The 20,175-nt window shown below is 40.7% G+C and overlaps 2 protein-coding genes across 3 annotated transcripts in view; one reads left to right on the top strand and one right to left on the bottom strand.

Moving 5' to 3' along the window:
• Positions 1-20,175, top strand: part of SYN3 (synapsin III) — a 186,750-nt gene that overhangs the window by 63,410 nt on the left and 103,165 nt on the right. The window lies entirely within an intron of this gene.
• TIMP3 (TIMP metallopeptidase inhibitor 3) overlaps positions 1-20,175 on the bottom strand; it is a 45,466-nt gene that overhangs the window by 9,340 nt on the left and 15,951 nt on the right. Inside the window, exon 2 of the mRNA XM_081211039.1 lies at positions 1,027-1,109. Within this exon, the coding sequence (XP_081067165.1) occupies positions 1,027-1,109 (83 nt within the window). The remainder of the gene's footprint in view (positions 1-1,026; positions 1,110-20,175) is intronic.

Below are 20,175 nucleotides of genomic sequence, written 5' to 3'. Positions count from 1 at the left end.
TGTCCTCACCTCTCAGGTACAATCAAGCACCAACACTGATGGCATTTTGACAAAAGGTCACCAGGCATTTGATAAAGTTGTGTCCCTCACTTGGCTGATGCAGTTAGTTGTTTGTTTGTTTGTTTGTTTGTTTGTTTGTTTGTTTGTTTTTACATTAAGTTGTATTGAAATAAAATATTGTTTTCTTGTAATTTAATGATGTTTCTTGTTCTGAGACTGGGTGAAGAATGAGTAACAGGCTATAAATAGTCTAAATAAATATTGGCTTGATCACACAACTGGTTTCCTACATAAAAAGGTGGCATGCATGAACTGTTTTCATGGTATGCCCTGGCTGCAGAGTGAAATTGTCTCTAAACTAGGTTGTCAGAGTGACAACTACCCCTCCTGCATAGGGAGCAGCAACCCACAACTGAGAGAAAGCCCAGAAGGCAAATAATATTCTGTTCTGTAACACCTGGAGTAGAATGGGAAGTTATTTCTAAGGACTGTCGCGCATGCATGTGTCAGCTTTGTGTTTTGAGAGGCTGTGGGCCAAACTATTGTGAGACACTATTCCCACAATTAACAATAGCAGGTATGTGTTCATGGTTAGTGGGACTATTTGCACCAGGACCCACAGGGTAGGTAGGCTTTAACCCTTTGCTATCCCACTGAAGCCCCAAGCCAGATCCACCCACCCCCGGCCACACAAGCTATTTGCACTGGAAAAAGAGCTCCCATTCACACCAAAGGAAGATTTTATTCCAGTGCTAATAGGGTAAAATAAGCAGGAAAATATGCATTTTGAGAAGCAACACATTAAAAAGTACTGGGAAAATTTGCATGTTCTATAAAAAAAAAATAGCAAATTGATGCTAACAAATTTATGAGTTCACATTTATGAAACTGGTTCAAAACTAGAGCAATCCATTCATCCATAGTTAGCATATCATGGAGTTTCATGAGATCTATTCTCAGATAATGGCATTTCTACCACAATTTGAAATGTTTTACTGTCTCAATCCAGTATGATTGTGTACGTACCTTCATTTGTTTGACAGTATATTGCATGGTCCCAAAAGGTCCATCCTTCATAAGCTTCTTGCCCACTACCTTGGCTCGGATGACTGTAATGAAAAGAGAAGGGTTTATGAACAACGCTGGCAGCAGGTCAATAGCATCTCTGGCCTCTAGTTTAGCACTGAAGACAGTATGTATCAACAAAATGTATCAACTGTCCCAGAGTTGTCTCATATTTATTTAATTTCTATGCAAACGTAGACTTTTAGCATAGTGGCACCAGTATTTTGGAACACTGTTCCTATTGAAATCGTACAGGCCTCTACAATTTAATATTTCATCAGCTTCTGAAAACATTTTTGTTTCACCAAGTATTTTTATGTAATTAATTTAATTCAGTGTTGGTCTTTTGTTCTGTATTTTATTATTTTATAATCTTACAATGTTTAAAAGATTTACAGAACACTGCCATGATATTTCCTTACAAGTTTGTGATTTATAAATGTTCTTAGAAACAACCAACCAAAACTATTTAATGAATAACATAAACTACAGGGCTGGGAAGATTCAATCTCTCTCTCTCTCTCTCTCTCTCTCTCTCTGTGTGTGTGTGTGTGTGTGTGTGTGTGTGTGTGTTTGTTATGCCAAGGGCATAATTGTACTTTTGCTACATACATGTCAGATATCAAAGGAAATTTGAAAATTATCATTAACAGCCAAGTTTCCAGGGTGTGGTTTTTACGATTACTTAGCTTACACTTGAAATAGAGAAAATTCCTAGCAGAAGTTTTCCCCTCTACTATGTGGCTATACTATTCCATTGGTAGTGCTAGAGAGCCATACTCCCAGGAAATGGATATGCTAAGATGGACTCACCCCAAATACCATAGATGTCTTGAATCAGCATGTTTTCTTGATCCCTTCCCTCAACAAGTCTCGTCTGCCAAGCACCTTTAACAAGTTTCGTTCACAGACCAGTGAGAGGCAGACTTGACTCTGCTGATGAGATGGGATAGGAAACCATTTACTGCTGGAGAAGGGAGAGAATTTATTTCTGTACAAAAACAGGAAGATGACCCACTAAGGCCTGCTACTTTGAAATAACCGTGTTGACTTTTATCAAACAAATTGTATAAATTAAGATTTGTCACCTAATTTCAGCTAAAGTCAGATTGAAAGGTTCCTTCTAAGCCAGGACATCTGAGGAGTTTTAGAGTTTCTAGACTAGTAGAATTTCTCAGAGAGGGATGCACATTCTGTAATTTCAAATTCCTTCTGCAAATACAGATAAGCCAAAGCCACAATATATATATGCAAGGGTGAGGGCAGGATAGGGGCCAAATTAGACTGCTTCTCTGTAACTTTAATAAAGGGTAACAAAATGCTTTTACAATTTCTCCTTTCCTGTGAATATTATCTTCAGATTCCATCAGTCATGGGTGAATTGTACTGACCCAGATTTTAATTGTTCATAAATATTTACCCAAGGGAAGCAAGGAATATGATTAGAATTTGCTTTGGCTCAAATGCAGGCTTTTGACCTTTTCCTTTAAAAAGAGGGATAATGGTGAAGTTTATTTACTAAAGGAGACATTCACCCAATTGCCTAGGGCTTCTGTAAAGTCCACATACCTCTGAACATGACACAAATTCATTTTTCAGTGCCAAAGTGACTGTAAGCAATATATACACAGCCTAAAACAAAAGCCAAGCTTTTATATTTAATTTCATGACAGCTTTGAAGCAAAATAACCTGCCTTATGAAACAGCTACTGTCGTCTTTATTCTTCCTGACCTAAGAAATGAGTTTGCAGCATTATCTAGGAAATCAACTATGGCCCAATATGAATCCATAGCTAGATTCTGTGTGTCATGCTTGGGCATAGATGAGTCCCAGCATGGTGATGTTACCAACCCATAGTGCTGCTTGGAGGACTAGTTTTGTATTAAGTTTTCAGATTCTGACAGATTGGTCTGCTCTGCCAGCACCCAAGTTTTATCCCATGGAAGCACACATTTCAAGCACAATTCCATTTCTGTGGCAATCCTAGATTCAACTGCTGGTTACCCTCATCCCCGTCCTACAAACAAATGAAAACCAACATAGTGTTTCAATGTTATGCAATTCTATTGCTTTCACTCAGATCTGAAAAGAATGGAAGTTGGTTCAGAATGTGACCTGGGCTTTAGGAAAGTTTCTCTTTGGGACAATAATGTTTGTGCAGAGAGTGTGAATTTCAAAAGGCATATCCTGGTATTTACACAAGTCTTAGACTTTGTGTTCTGAGAGGTGCCAGGGATTCTCATGCCAAAAATGACAGAGACACAGAGATCAGCTTTCTTACAGATGAACAACAGCAGTATTTCCCTATGTCACCCATATTTTGCAGACTAGTCTTGCCTCAGTTCGAGATGTCAAACATGCTCTTTGTCTTTAAAAGTGGCAAAGAAAAGAAAGATTCTTGCAGGTGCAGCTATTTGGGTTTGTAGAAGAAGAGGAGGGGGGGGAGAAATTGTGCCTGCCTAAATTTTCCCTTCTAGGTTACAGTAGAGCTAAGAAGTCTCACTTCTTATTGAATTCCGTAAAAACCTAACACACAAACACAGACACACCAATTAAAATAAAGAATGTAGCAGTGCAGGTAGGCTAAAGCAAGTTAAATAAGTACTGATTAATATGGGGCTCTTCCTTTCTTTCTTCTTCATTTAAGTGACTGCATAAATACTAGTGTGTAGTCTCCAAAAAATATGTTCATCCATCCCTGAAAGCAAGTCTAAGCGTGATTTTGATCAGTCTCTTGCCAGAACTGGTCTTTTAAGGGTACCAAAATGGGACACAAGGGCATAATTGAGCAAGTAAATAAATCTTCCTAAATCCCACAGTGAAGCCACTAGTGCTGCTGAGCTGGTACAGAGGTGGCATAGAATGCAATGAAGGAAGAAGGTGCCACTGCCTGGCATTTCAATACTAAGTGCCTGGCACTCATAGGATCTCTGGTAGGAACCAAGGCTCATTGCCTCTGCTGCACCTGCTAGAAATGCAATTTGTTGATTTGTAAGGCCACAGCGAAAGGGTATTTTAAGAGGAGGTTGTAAATGGTCAGAGCTCTAATCCACAAACCACTTAATCCAGAATAATTCCATAGAAGTCACAGGAGCTATTCTTAACTAAGTGGTTACTTCGAAATGACTGCCTTGCATTTACACATAGTACTTAGCACACAAAAAATAAACTCTCTATACGTTTTTGGCAGATAGTTGTGCACATGCGGGCACAGTTTCTCTTGCAGAACCCATCACCTGCTATCGGGAGATATTTCAAAAATCCTTTGCTCGCATACAGAAGTTTATTTCCAAAATATATTTACATAAGCCCTCTTCAAACCCCCTGCCCCACATCATTAACATGTGAGGAGGTAATGAGAATTCACCTGTTAGCCACAACCCAAGCACTGCAACACCCACTAGTCACTCACTGGCCATGAATTTGGTGGCAATGTGAAGGGGCCCATTGAGCAGATGTGCACAAGTTGGCCACCTCTACACAAGCAAGTGGCCAGAATTTCCTTGGAGGAGGACTACACCCATCCAAGTTGCAAGTGTGTAGGTCTCTACACTACCACTGAAATTGTGACCTCTGAAGGGCATGTCTGGCTGCCATTAGGCAAGGACCACTTAATGTGTGATAGGATGTCTGAATAAGGCTTTTTTGAGTTCTTACGTAAAATCCAACAGCAATCAATGCATGCAAATGTATAGATTTATGTAAAATCGCAAAACTAACACGAGGCAGTAAATGCTTTAGACAAATCCACATAGCTTGTGAGCCAGCAGTAGTCTGTTACTCGTGCATGGTGGTTCACTAAAGCCTCAAAGAATTTCCATTAGAGAGCCGGGGTGGTGCAGTGGTTAGAGGTTTGGGCTTGGACCTGGGAGAGCAGGGTTCAAATCCCTGCTCAGCCATAAAACTGAGGGCTAGTCACAGGCTCTCAGAGTTATTGTGAGGATATGCATGTTACATTGAGCTCCTTGGAAGAAAGGTGAGATATAAATGTAAAAAATAAATAAGAAAGAGCATACTGAATCAAATATAAGATCTGCTCTAACAATTCATTGGGTTCTGAATTTGCATTAACTTCTGTGTTTTCTGACTTTATTTGCAGTTAGTCACAGTTACCTCAAGAAAAAAAGAGAGGCTCCTAAATATTATTTCATCAACATACTGCATGCTAACCAGTAAAAAGACACCTTGAACACCCTTCTTAACTCTCTCATTTCCTCTGGAGTCCTATTACAGTCCTACTATTACTGATGGGAAATTTTATCCCACACAAGTGGACACCAAAATAGCAGCATATTTTTAAACCACAGCCACTTTGAAGTGGTGCCTATGAAAACATTCTGTGAAGAATGTTTCTGAGTACTTTGGGGTTTCGGGTCGAGTCATTTTGTGGGATCAGAGCAGCTGACAAGGTCTCACGGATGATTTGTAATTACTTATGTAATATTAAATTGGATAGGCGTATAAATCTCAGATAAGATAAGCGTGGCAGCTATGCTTTGGTCCAAAAACAACCCCAACAGGCCAACTCTTAATAATAACTGATTGTCACTGAAAAATATAGTTGCAGTTATTTACATTGAAAATATACATTTTCCATATGTTTGGGCAGATATTTAAAAAAAGAAGTGTTTTGTTTTTTGTTGGAAATTAATAGTCCACACACATTCACACACAAAAAAAGGTTGACTGTCTCGGTCAACTCTCCAAGTCAGAGCTATAAAGCATGGGTGCCAAAAAGAAAGTACGTATATATCTTTGCAATTCTGCTTGCAATTTTAAAACAGCAGATAAATATCGTGATACTTTAGGCCTTGCATCTGATCTTTTACTGTGGGTTTTGCATTAGCAGCCAACATCTGCTGGGTTGTTGCCAATACACGTGCAGAGCTCAAGGCAGGCAGACATTCAATCTGTGCGTGCCTGGAGTTCGACATTTTTGGGCTAACCAATGAGATTTTATTTCTTCTCATATCTTTCTTTCTTTCTTTCTTTCTTTCTTTCTTTCTTTCTTTCTTTCTTTCTTTCATTGCTTCCTCAAATCATACATAAAACAATTTCATATGCAAAAACAATCCCATTTATTTAGCGTGGTATCTCCATTAGGGGAGGAGCAGGGGAGAAAAGGCTACATTCCCAGAACAGGTTGGAGAGACCTCTCCCACATACATACAGAAAGGACCCTTGGGGTAACAGGGTCTTTGCTGTGGGTGTTGAGACTTCCATGCCCCACCTACCCAGAAATCACTTTCTCCATTAAATTGGATCAACTGTGGAGGTGTGCATGCATGGTGGCGTTGCTGTTGTTGTTTTTTTTAAAAAAGGTGAACTTTCAAGTACTACCCAGTTCCCATATTGTGTGATAAAGATGTAACAGTGCACATGACTTAAGACACACATACTTTTTATTGCACTTCAAATTGGTGTGCAGCATGGAATGGTTTTGCAAACAAGGGAGATACAGAGTTGTTTCTCATGGATGATAATTGCATTTGTGAAAAATACCAATACAGGGTTGTTTTGCAAACTAAAGGAGCTTAAGTGTGGATTGCTCCTAGGTGTGGTGCTAGGAAGTATTACATCTTCAGATATATTTGTATATCAAAGATTGGACCCTGATCAGCCCAACTTGGGAGCAGGAAGGTGAGAGGGAAGCTATGTTGCAGCTGTCTTGCAACTGGAATGGCGTTCTCTTATGACCCAACAAGTGTGGATTGCAATCTTTCCATATTTACTGATTTCTAACAGCTTTTGGGGGTAAGATTAGAGACATAACAAAAATGGCCCGCAGGGAATACCATGTTGAGCTGACTCCATAGCTTGTGACTGTACAGAAAGAGCAGAGGGGAATTCTATTCTGACAGGAGAACAAGCCTCAATAGTTTATGAGAGAAGCAGAATGATGTTCAGTGACGGTTAGTATCATTTGCACAGCTGGGGAGGTGGATGTATTATTGCAAGTGACAGGGATTCTTTTGTTCAAAGTTGAATGGATAATGCCTTTAGCTGTCAGTAACACTAACTGCTCGATCCTGTGCATGGTGTGCACTGGCAGGAGGCAAAGCCAGCTGTGTTCTTGCCAGGCACATAATGTAACTTCTGCAGAGGAAGGTACAGGTGGAAGCCTTAAAAACCTACATAGGACTGAACTGCTCAGACCATACCATTTTTAAAGGCTCACCTAAGAAAAGGGTTGCAACTGAGCAACATTTTTGGATAGCACCGGCCCTGCCATTAGGCACAGTAAGGAAGCAGATTTCAGGTGTCCTGAAAGGACAGCAAATTGGTGGTTATTTAATTTGTTATCATTATATTTTACTGCCAGGGAAAGGGCGGAAATGGGGCTTCTAGGATTTACTGCCACAGGTGCCAAAATAACTTGGCTGGTCTTGGGTTTTACACACCTTGGTTTTGGTGAGTGCAGATTATGGGTACCAGTTGTTGCTCCACCTCAACCAGCAAAACATCTGGGGCAAGCTCTGTTTTTAGAAGCACCTAATATGCGTGGTTGTGGTTGTTTTTTGTCTTCTTTAATTTATGTTTTCATTTTGTTTAGTTTATCTATACTATTTCTAGGGAAAAAATTAAATACTTTTTTTTAAAGAATCGGTGAACAGTTAAACACTCACTAGTTAACAAATGCCAAGGGGTTTTTTTTTATACTCACTACGGTTTTCATTAGAGATTCTAATGTGACCTCACTTCTGTAGCTAGAGATCTGTATCAGAAGTTCCTGAAAGGCATGGTTTTATAAAAGCTGTATTTATATTAAATTAAACCTCTAGATGTTTGGACTATAGCTCCTGTCATCCATGGTTTAGAGAAACTGCATTTATGTTAAATTAACTGTTAATTTATCATAAATACAGCTTTTAAAAAAAACAGATGGGAGGTGGCTGATGGGAGATGTGGTGGCCATCAATATACCCTGTGGTAGAGAATCGTGTAGTGTAATAGTGGGCTGTGTAAACTAGTACTGTACTTGCTCTTGTCTGTCTTCCCTATTGGCCTTTTCCACACCAAGTATACTTTTACAGAATATAATGGGTTAGGAAGCAAGGTATTATCAAAGCACTTGCATACCGGAATAGAATTATATTGCAATAGATTGTTGATAAATGAAGATGGAGAGAGTTGTATCCAACACTGTGTGAGAGGACTCTTGCTTGTGCAACACCATTTCCCCTTCCTTTCCTCCCTCATGCCCGCCCCCAAATCTCCTCCAGAGTATTTCCCAAAACCCTGGAGCAAATTTTGAGGTGTGCAGAGCAGGAGAGGAAGCAGAAGCTCTGTTTTGCACATGGAAGTCTGTTGCACAAACAGAACCACAGCATTGGGAATATAGCTCAAAAATTCTCTCTATGTTAACCTTTCTTTTAGTAGCTGTGTACTCTGTGTGCCCCTATATTTGTCTGTTGTGCTAAGAGAATATTGGGAGGGGGGATTTGGATTGGGAAAAGTACTGTATTATGGGGAAAGGGTTAAAGACCCTGTCCTCTGCTGCCACTGTTTATAACCCTTTTTAAGTTAAACAAAAAACATATTAAGACCTAATTGTGAAGGTCCTGCATGATTTATCTTATATTGTAACTTTTATTTTATTTAGAGCATTCATAGTACACCTTTCATACAAAGGTCCCAGGGCAGAAAATACATATTTATTAAAACAAAAATTGGCAGCATAAAACTAAAGCAAAAAACAACAACTGGTTTTAGCTGGTGCTTAAAAAAAGAGAGACTGATCTGATCCATAATAATGATTTCACATAAGCAGGTTCTAGATGCAGTTAAATCATTGTGTGAACCCATCCACCCAGTGAGTTCTTCAATGGAGCTCCCCATAACAGCCTGCTAACTTAAGGCTTTAATTTCTGCATGCAGCTTGGTTTGTGCCTGAAAGAAGGGTATTTGCTGTGAATGCTTTGTGGCACACAGGTGGCAGGAAGCAGAAAAACCAGGCTAAGACAAATGAGAGAGGACTTATCGTAAGCTGTATAAAAGCTTTCCTTCATTCTACAGGGAACAGAGAATACTCAGAACCTATTTGAGAGAACAGCACATAGGAGGCAGCTACCTGGGCCATAAAATTAAAGCATATGTTGTTAGCCAGAGCATGTGTATTCCAAGTATCCTGAACTAACTATGGATTTAACCAGAACAGTATGAAAAGGAGCATGATTTGGGCAGAATGAAAGGAAAGCGTCCAAGTACAATGGATGGGAAGACAGACTCAAACAAAAATGTGTTGTGTATGGTGGGAAGAATCTAGATAACTGGCATACTGAGTTGGCAGTATTTTTTTAAAAAAACAAAAACCAGAGGGAAGGCTGTCAGTTCCAAAAGTTGCCTCTCTGCACTTGTGATATTACATTTTCCTATTTGGACTTTGCCAGGAAATGCATTAAAAAACATGCTTCTTCATAAAGTTTGAAGTGTCAAACAAGGGGAAGGGCTACAGCTCTTGGCCTTCATCAAAGATGAAAAACATGTTTGTGATGAGATTCATAAAGTGGGCAGGCGAAACCTCTGGGTAAAGAGATTATGACGTACCGGAAGAAGATAAGATTCATAGGGTATACTGTATGGCTGGAACTACCATGGCTAGAACCAGGAACCTTGTAACAGTCCCTTGTAATTGAGTCACAAATCTCGAGGTTGGAGCATCTCCCCAAGCAGTGGGGTATTCTCAGATTTTGGACTGGCCACACCCAGACTAGCCACAGGACCCTCCCAGACAGGAAGGTTTCCTATTTGGGGTACAACTTCACATAAGAAGCAGCTGTTTTCTCAGTGGTATATTCTTGTGTATTGCCACCCAGGGCTCCTTCTAGAGGCAGGTGTGGGACATAAGGTCAATAAATAATATTTTAGTGTGCTCTTCAGGTCCAACTGTCTTCTGAGTGCTGCCATCCCAGTCTTGCCCTGATGCAGGATACAAAATCAAGCCAGCGCCTCTTACAACAAATAACCTACGTTGTTATGATTTGGTCAAAACCTAGACTTAGCCTTTCAACAGACAGAGCTAAATTTAAATATGCAGGGATATGTGTGGTGGTTTCTCCTCAATGTGTACATTTTTGACATGCATGGACATCTTAGTTTAAGGCAGCTTTCAAACAAGTGATCCTCTGTATGCGCTTCATTATGATGCAGGACAATGATAATATTTAGTATGTGCTTCCACCTGTGTACAGTGGTACCTCGGGTTAAGTACTTAATTCCTTCCGGAGGTCCATACTTAACCTGAAACTGTTCTTAACGTGAAGCACCACTTTAGTTAATGGGCCTCCTGCTTCCGTGCCGCCGGAGCACGATTTCTGTTCTCATCCTGAAGCAAAGTTCTTAACCTGGGTTAGCGGAGGCTGTAACCTGAGGAAGCGTATGTAACCTGAGGTACCACTGTATTTGAATCAGTTTCATGTCAATGTGACCCACTGTTCTATTGGATCCTATCCATTTACCACATATCAGTAAATTCATTGCCTCTTTTTACACAGATAACAGTCTCTTCTTCATTCCTTCCATTTCTTTGCACATCAAAGTGCCCCCCCTTCTTTACTGGGAAGGAAAAAAACAGCAAAGAGACGGGATTCGGCCTGATGTACACGATGCATATTCTCACACATCCATTGACTTGTTGCAAGGCACCCACATACCTAAGTGTTTCATTTCAAGAGCCAATAGGAAGACCAATTAAGGCCAACAAAAACCATATGCCGTTTCAATGAAATGAGCTGGTGCACTGAGAACTTACTACTGTGGGATCACTTATTGCCTTCCTGAAATGTGCATCTGGTATTGATTGTTACCCAAGCCATCCAGTGAGCCATTATATGGCAAACAAATTGGAGCATATAAACAAAGATTGCTTCTTCTTCTTTTCAATGAAGTGTAATTTGGAAGGAAAAGTGTGCAGAAAGGGTAACATGTTCCATGTCCATTATTTAAGTAAAATACCACATTGCCCCTCTGACCATAAACTATAGGCTAAACATCAAAGCAACTGGCAAGGCAGTAAAGAGTGTGTAGGGTAATGATGCCGCAAGAAGGTATTTAACTACTTAAGAGGCATCACTTTTTCCTTATAGAAGAATTACAGGTTTATTATAACATGCAGAGCAAGTAAGACAAAACTTTCATTTTAACAAACCAGTATTTAAATTGCAGGGTGCTGGGTTTTGAATAGTGTTCTAAATACCAGTTATTCCCTGTCTCATTGGCTCTCTTTATAGAAAACCTGTAATTCTCTCATATAAACTGTTGATTTCCTCTGCTTACTTCCGTTCCCAAACTTATAATACCACCTGCAGTCCTACCATATGCCTAGATCTAAATGGGTAGGTATCTAAGTAAAGGTTCTGCATCAGCTCACTGGGAGTGAATTTCCCACAAAACCCAACAAACCAGGCCATCTTCTTGACCTTTCCAGTATGACCTTTTCCAAGAGAAAGTGTCAGAGTCCCAAGCTCCGAGTAGTTCTTCACTGGCATGTCAGAGGGCCATCTCTCCTTTCTCCAAAACCTCACCCCACTGGGAAGAGTGCCAGGATTTCTGGAAGGAGACTAGACTTTACTGATCACATGTTTTGCACACATTTTTGCACGTAGCATTAACAGCGGTTAGCTGAAGAGGTGTTTGGAAACATGTAAGGACTTCAGGGGGATTGGGTGGGCCCCACAAATTCCTTCCTGCATATTAGAAAACCTGCCCAAGTTGATAGATTAAGCAGCTGTCCAAGCCATAAGGAACACACACACATATATATATATATCTTTAACTAGAACACAACTTATGCACACCCTGCTCTGCATTTTCTATTTGCATGGGACCTGAGAATAGGCTGGCACTTAAACATGCTGTGGGCTTATCTAGATGGTTACCAACCCTGTCCTACCACACTTTCCCCTAAATACTAAATTTACAGAACTAACAAGTAGATTATTATACTGTCATCATACAGAGTGGTCTGGCTGCAAGAGGAAAACAACATGTTTGGTCTCACTTCTTAAACCAGAAATGGGGAACCTGTGGCCTGCCAAATGTTGATAGACTCCTTCCGTCATCCCTGACCATTGGCCATGCTGGCTGGGATGATGGGAGTTGGAATTCAACAACATCAGGCAGGCCATAGGTTACCCATTCCTGTTTTAAATGAACAGACAGAGAGTCATAACCATTATGTACTCCAGCACTGGAAAGGGAGAGTGCACGTTTTGCAACTTTAAATAGTTATTGGCTTCAGACGTCACTTCAAACATCCTTGTGCCAGTACATTCCTATCTCGTGGTTATTGTTTTACAACAAATGGAATTAACTGGACACACCAAAGCTTACAAGCTTAAAGAGGGCCGTGTGCAACGACCTTTTGATGGACTCTTGTTGCTTTTGCTATAAATTTATCCTGATTTCTAATACCTATTTGTCAAGCTTTTATCCTGATTTCTGTGCATCCCACACATTCTATACTGCAAAAGTCCAATCCTTCTTTTAAAGTAGATTTGTTGCTCACACCATACATTTAAAGCACACCACTTCTCCCAAAGAATCCTGGGAACCGTAGTTTTTAAAGGGTGCTGAGAATTTAGCTCTGTGGCGGGTAAACTACAGTCCCCAGAATTATTTGGGGGAAGTGATGTGCTTTAAATGTATGGTGTGCTCTAGGGCAACAATGCCCTTTAATCAGTTTTAATTGTGAAAACCTAAGGTTCTGTTATGAGCTTGAATCCCTCCTGTCAAGTACTGACAGTCAGGAGGCCCCTTTATTCCATTAGGAAGCTGTGCTTTCTTGGCTCCAGTGGGAAATGCCCCTTACATTGCTAAAAGAAAATAATCTTTACATAGCACGTAAGACTGTCTCAGAGTCTTGGTGGATGAGAATGCAGGTTACAAGGATCATTAACTTTTCCAAAACAGGGAAACCTTCTAGGTGCATTTCCTGAATGTCTGCACATCTGGGTAATTATTACCAGAGAATCCGCTTGACAGGCAGAAAGTTTGAATTTTCAGAACACCCAGACTGTGAATCACCACACGCCTACTAAAATGCATCCCTAACAATTGACGACATGACAATCTGGGCTCAAGATAAAGATATCAGCTGACCATTTTTGGTGTTTGTCACAAGCCCTGTGACTCATATTGTGACATGCCACCAGTCTTGGTACTTCCGTGTGTGCAAAGTCCTTTCATGTTGCTTCAGAGATGACCTTCTCAGTGGTGGCACCTATCTGTGGAACTCTCCCTGCAGAGAGTTAGCCTGTGACTAAATCATGTATCTTTCTTTTTAATCTACTTTCAGCTCTAATAGATGCTGTTGTTTTTTCTTAAGCTGTACTGCTGGTTTACACACACATCTTTCCCATTTACTTTAGCTCAACCCCCTGCTAGAGCATCCCTAGCAGGTAGCAGCATTTCAGCCTCTGTCTAAAGACCTTCAATCCCTCCTGTCTTTACAAATGACCATTTCAGCTGGTGCCGGTCCTTTGCCAGTCCCCAACTATCCCTGTACAAACCAGTTGGGAGTAGCAAGTGAATCACTGAGTATAGGGTGGCCATGTGTCCCACTTTACAGAGGCCAGCCCAAAGAAGAAGGGAGAGCAACAGAGACCTTGAAGTTGCCCATGAAAACTAAGCCAGCATAAGGGTCAGCTAGTCAGTCTTGGTCTGCTATGGCCTGATATATTTCAATTTCAATTCTAGTAATTATTTCTAAATTTGCATCTATATTAGCATTTGCACATTTCCTCCCCCCCCCCAATGTTTGTCCTCTTTTTGTGATGCTAAACTGGCAACTCTAAATTAGTTGTGCAGGCTAGATTCTGTAGGTATATGGAGTGAGGAACTATCTCTTTTCCTAAGAACATGCATTTCCCCCCCCCTTCTAGTTGTCCACTAATGTGCTGAACTAAAGGTTGCCACATAGCTGCATCCTCAGTGTGCAGAATTGGTTTGTTTGCTGCTTGTTTGCTGCAATTTGCTATGCAGAATGTGTGTGTGTTTTACCAGTTCTTACAAAACGTCTCAGAACAAGTCGGTATTCCCGTTTTATAGAACCCAGGTCAATTTACAGCAAAGATTTATGATCTGCTGTTCACCATTAAAAATTAAAAATAAATCAAAGTTAAATACCAGCTAAAACAAATTACAGCCAACAGAGCAGAATGGGTCCCTAATATATATCTCAGGTGTCTTTTAGCTGTCTTTTAGCATGCTGCATCAGACATAGTGCAAATTCACGTATGGGGTCATTCCTTTAAAATATATGTGACTTCTTCCCCATCTCATCCCTTTCATGGAGTTTAAAGGGATCTGTTCCCAGAAATGCATTAATGTGCACATCACATCGAATGTGGCACACACATTAATTTCCCCCCTCTTTGGATATGCATAACAGAGCGTGCACGTGCGCACACGCACACACAAAAAGTAAAGTAAGACTTGGCCCTTGCAGTCTTCCCATGGAAACCAGTAAAGGTTGCCCTGCAGCTGTGCCCTCCAGAGCACCCTCCCTTCCAAGGCTGAAGTATAACTATAGGGTGAAGAGGAAGGCGGAATTTTAATTAACCTATTAACAAAAATAAAAAGCTGGCTAAGCCATTGCGCAGCGACTCTTTCACTCCTACTCAGCCAGGGGTCATGGTCGTGGCGCTCAGGCACCTTCCAGGGCACGGGAAAAGTTTCCTGGTTGCATTCACATACCGTGCACAGCATAAAGGGGTGTGTGTTGTGGGGAGGGGGGATCAGAGTTCCAGTTAATTAGCAATATGATCAGACAGCGAAACAGACAGCTGAGCAGTTCAGGAAGTCATCAAGGTCATTGCCGAGTGATGACCATACCTGCACCCAGGCTAGGATGTTCAACAAGCATGCCAAGGCAATGGAAAATAGCCCCAGGGCTTGGGCAACAACCCAGGTTAAAGGCAGTTTGGATAGCTATGAAAGAGTATCTAGGCGAGTTGCCTTACCTACATAACCCCATGGATTTTTCTTACTGTACTCTCCAACTTCCTTGATGTAGCTGATAAGCTGCCACCACAAGGACCTTAGAAAACCTCAGTCACCCAAGAAATAGAAGTCTGAGTGTAACTGTGTGTCACTAAGACAAGCCAAAACATAAGAGCTAATATTGCTGGATTTTCCTCATTGCTGGCAAGGTTCCTATACTGATAATCGCTACAAGACACATCAGGTTTCTACTTTTATTTTCTGTTTGGCAGAGCTCCTGTGCATCTTAACAGCTGTGTAAGAAAAGCAGAAATTTAGCAGATAAAGCTTTTCTATTGCTATATCTGCACGTCAGGGAAAATTTCACCAGCTTATTTCTCCACCACCACGCCATTTATCATACAGGTGTATATGGGTGGGTGGGAGAGGCTGGCAAGCCTAATGGCAGGCAGAAATCCAACAGGTGCAGCTTGTGTCGGCATAGACACTGAGTGATAGGGAAACTTTAGCTGCTGAATGTCTGGTTAACATGCACATTTTAAAAGCAGAAAAAAGGCAAACAGAAAGTTGGCAATGCTAAACAGAACTCACTGTTAACCAAGAGATGATGCTTGACTGATCAGAAAAAAGATTTACACAAGAAATGCAAATACTTCATTTTTTTACTTCAATCCTAGTCAATTTGGGCTATGACACTGACTGGAGAAAATAGTCTTGAGGTGGTTTTTTTGTTTTGTTTTTTGGTGTTGGGAAGAAGGCATCAGAATTGTTTCGCCTGTACTATGAAAAGCAGAGGAGTTCTGCAAGAAAAATGTTGGCAACTGAGAGCAAACACTACTGTCTTAAACCCTGTGTTAAAGTTCTAGTAATCCTGAGCCAACACTCCTGTACTAAAAAAGTCTAGCTTATCCCCAAGTGGTGGTGACTTCAACATGTTTAAAATGTTAATGGGGGGTAATTTACGTCTGGTTATAGTTACAAAGGTCTGCCTGGTAGAGCAGAGTGAATTCAGTTTATGAGAAGATTTGAGTAAGTAACATTGAATAAGATCCTTTCATATATTGTTGGGAAATATGATCCCTGAACATGCGACTTGTGTCATGGGACACTGGCATTGGGGCCAGAACAGAGCTGCTTTCACTTGCAGTGTGCCCAATAGAGCAAAATACATTGAGGATCAGACTGTCTGCATTTTTCCAAGCGCTGAGGCCCTCAAAAGCTAAAAACAAAATAGTTTCCATAAATAAACACAGAGGGCAGAAAAATAATGACACTCCTGCCCCATACAAACCTCAAAAACTGGTGCAGAAACTAAGATACATTCATAAAGTGCCTTTTAAAATGAAAAGTGGCATTTGGGGAGGATAGCATCATTTAATAGGGTAAAAAGGAGAACTTGGCAGTGTTAATTTCAAAAAGTACTGCACAGAGCACACACACACACACGTGCAAGCATGTATGTATGAGAGAGTAAATAAAACAGCATGTGTAAGCCCCTCATGCAGTATTGCAATTTCCCAACCCTGAATGGCGGCTATCTTCAGAAACTCCTTCTGCCTTTATTATTTATTTAGAGTTTTGGCTGTTTCCATTTGCCAATTGCTTGCTTTTGGAATTCCGTCCCCCCACCCTACCCCACCCCACAAAACACACATGTGTTGTGCTCAGGCCCATACTATAGCATATGGTGTTGTTGGGTCCCCCCCCCCCCATTTCTGAGGTTTATAAATTGTCATTCCTGCACATGTGCATCTGTCTCTTGATAATAAAAATGGTTTGCAGGAAAAGAGATTAAAAGAGCACAAGAAGACTACAGGTAGTTTGGTTCTTATGAAAATTGTGGTGCTTCAGCATGAAGGGTTAAACTATAGCACAAAGATGCCAGAAATGCTGCAGGAATGCAGATGGTTTGGTACAGAAAGGCTCAAATATTCAAAGAATGTCATTATCATAAGACATACTCTATACCGCACCTTCATAAAATTCCAAATCAGGATTTGAATGATGGAACTACAGGATTTGATCCAGAATACCAGTGGTAACAAGTATTCAAAGGTGGGCATGGTTAGTTCCATGACTAACTATGCTCACCTATGCATGTCCACTCAAAAGTAAGTCCCATTATGTTCTGTGGAACGTAACTACAAGTTAAGTGTGTAAAGAATTGCAGCCTAAACTATTATTACCTGCACAATACTGTACATGTTAGATTCTGATTTTTCCGTAATAGTAACAAATGCCAATGAACCCTATTTTTATATAATCCCAGGGCTTTTTTCAGGTGGAACTCACAGGAACTCAGTTCCAGCACCTCTCCAGTGGGTGCCATTGCCATTCTAAGAGAACGAAAAAGGTGTTCATGGTGTGCTCTGGCACCTCTTTTTGTGGAAAAACAGAACTGCCTAACTCCATCCTTTTACAACAGTGGAATCCCTGTATAATAATGTATTGGATCACCACAGGTGCTTAATTTCTAAAAGGAGAGATAGAGAGGCTTCTACCTGTCTGGACACCTAGATCAGGAATGGGGAACATGTGGCCCTCCTGATGCTGTAATAATAATAATAATAATAATAATAATAATAATAATAATAATAATAATAATTTATACCCTGCCCATCTGGCTGGGTCTCCCCAGCCACCCTGGGTGGCTTCCAACAAAGTATTAAAATACAGTAGTCTGTTAAACATTAAAAGCTTCCCTAAACAGGGCTGCCTTCAGATGCCTTCTAAAAGTCTGGTAGTTGTTCTTCTCTTTGACATCTGGTGGGAGGGCGTTACGCAGGGTGGGTGCCGCTACCAAGAAGGCCCTCTGCCTGGTTCCCTGTCACTTGGCTTCTTGCAGTGAGGGAACCGCCAGAAGGCCCTCGGCGCTGAACCTCAGTGTCCAGGTAGAACAATGGGGGTGGAGACGCTCCTTAGACTACAACTCCCTTCAGCCCCCATTAGCAAGGCCCATAGACAGCTATGGTGGGAGCTGTAGTCAAACAACACCTAGAGGGCTACAGGTTCCTCATCCTTGCCTTAGATAGCTAGGATGTGGTAGGGGTTATTTCATAAGGTGAGAAATGCTTTTTTTGCATATACTCAGCAGCATATTCATCTTCATTAATAAACATGTTCCAGTTCTAGGTCTGAGCCCTGGAACCAAAAATGATTTTGGGGGTTAGTTTATCATGGCTATCTGTCCTATTTCTCAGTCCTCTATTTGAAATACTGCCTCATCAAAGTCTGATTTAAGGAGAGCAGAGTGAGCAGGCATATGTCACTTCATCAGTCTTCCCCACTACAGTGAAATATATTTATTAGGGTTGCCATAAAGTAAAATAATGTCAGGGAAAGTACAGACATATGGCTATCCTCTTGTGTCCTCAATTTTCGCCACCCTAAATTTGGTTCTGCCATTGAGGCTAAGCAGATCTGCTTGAATGAGAGGCAGCTGTAAGCATCTGAAAGATACTTAAGGCACTTTACAACATAAGAGTCAAAGAGAAATGTCTCCTCCCTATTTGCAGGCTTCAAATCTATCTAAACACATGAAGGAGAGCGATGGAATAAAGGAACACAGTGGAGGTAGAGATACATTGAATCAAAAATTGAGTGGGAGAATAGGATGTTTTTGAAGAAAATAGTGGGAGAAATTGGGCTATGCTAGAATTTGAGGCAGGGTGCTCTGAGCTCCTTGGCTATAGATGCCCACATTTTTATTAGTCCCTGCTGCCATGCACCTCGACCTGCAGCCACTGGCAAAGGATGAGAAGGCATTTCACCATGTCATGAAAAGCTCTCCTTGCTGATTTCTGCAAATTAAACAGCTGTTTAAAAGCACAAGGGACAACCAGGAAAGTCTTCTAGAGGAAGAGAGGGGCATAAATAAAATGAATTAATTAATGTGTCCAATTATAATTAAATGAATTATAGAGGACAGGCTGGAAATATTCACCATGCAGCTCCTCATTGATGTGGGGAGACAAGGCATTCCTCATTTATAGCTTACCTTCCAGACTATAGTGTGCAGAAGGAAGCAGGCATATAAGGAATATCCCAGAGGAAGGAACCTATCTATTTGGGTGTGTTTTTTCTGACTACCACACCATTCCCATCCAGACATACACACAGGTGCTGTCTGCTAGTGCTATTAATACCGTGCTTGAAATGGTCCGTGGAAGGACCTAAATGAGGCATCTGAATGGCCCCAGACAGACTCTGTCACCAAGTATTTACTGAGTATTGTCAAAGTGTTAGACTGCTGTTTTGCAAAATGAAAGGAATGCACTGATTTTGAGAACACATCTGACCCTGAAAGGCAGGCTGTGTGCGTACATGCTGGTGCTTTATGTTGTGCAGGGTTCCCAAAAGTGCTGACGTATCTTGCTTTCTGAGCATTCTGCTAAGCTTCAGAAAATTCATTTGACAATAAACAAAATAAACACTGTTTCCACAGTGCTGGAAATAATTTAGTTTCCAGCAAAGCTGACCAGGAAAAAAATCAGCTTCACTCTTGGGGTTTAACCCTAACCCACCCCTGGCCAAAAATGCAATTTGCAAGTGGGTAGCTGTGTTGATTCTGTGTTGTTGCAAAACCATCAAAGAATCTTGTACCTTAAACATTTAACAAGTTTGTTATGGTATAAATTTTTATGGACTAGATTTCACTTCATCAGAAATATATGTGCTATCCTCAGTTGCAGGTATTTGAATGGAGGTATATATAAACGTCAAAAAGAGAGAAATGAAATGCAAAAAGTATAGATAATGACAATTATGTAATAGACAGGAAGCAGACAGTGCAACAGATGCAGATGCCTACTCTGTCTCCAAATCTACTATGGAATTACAATTTATCAAGTTCAGTTCTTTTCATTGAGGTCTGAACAGAATCAGTGGTTTGCTGTCCCACTACAGATGTCAATTTCAACATTACTAAATTGATTGTATTACCACCTACCAGCACTGTTATGAAATTATATGTTCAAGCTTTCATTGAATTAGCACTGGCTCTACTTTTTAAAATCCCCTTGCCCTGCCATGTATGTGCACTTGCAGTTGCAGCTAAAGATAACACTTAATGCATCTGATGTAGTACATAAAAGCTTATGCCATAGCAAATTTATTACTCTTTAAATTTCTCGCCACTGATCTTCTCATCTTTGCCCTAAAAGAAAACC

This window comes from Podarcis bocagei, assembly GCF_964188305.1.
Source record: "Podarcis bocagei genome assembly, chromosome: 10".
Classification (NCBI taxonomy): Eukaryota; Metazoa; Chordata; class Lepidosauria; order Squamata; family Lacertidae; genus Podarcis; species Podarcis bocagei.
The sequence above is the reverse complement of the archived record's forward strand: the minus strand, read 5'-3'. Positions and strand labels throughout refer to the sequence as shown.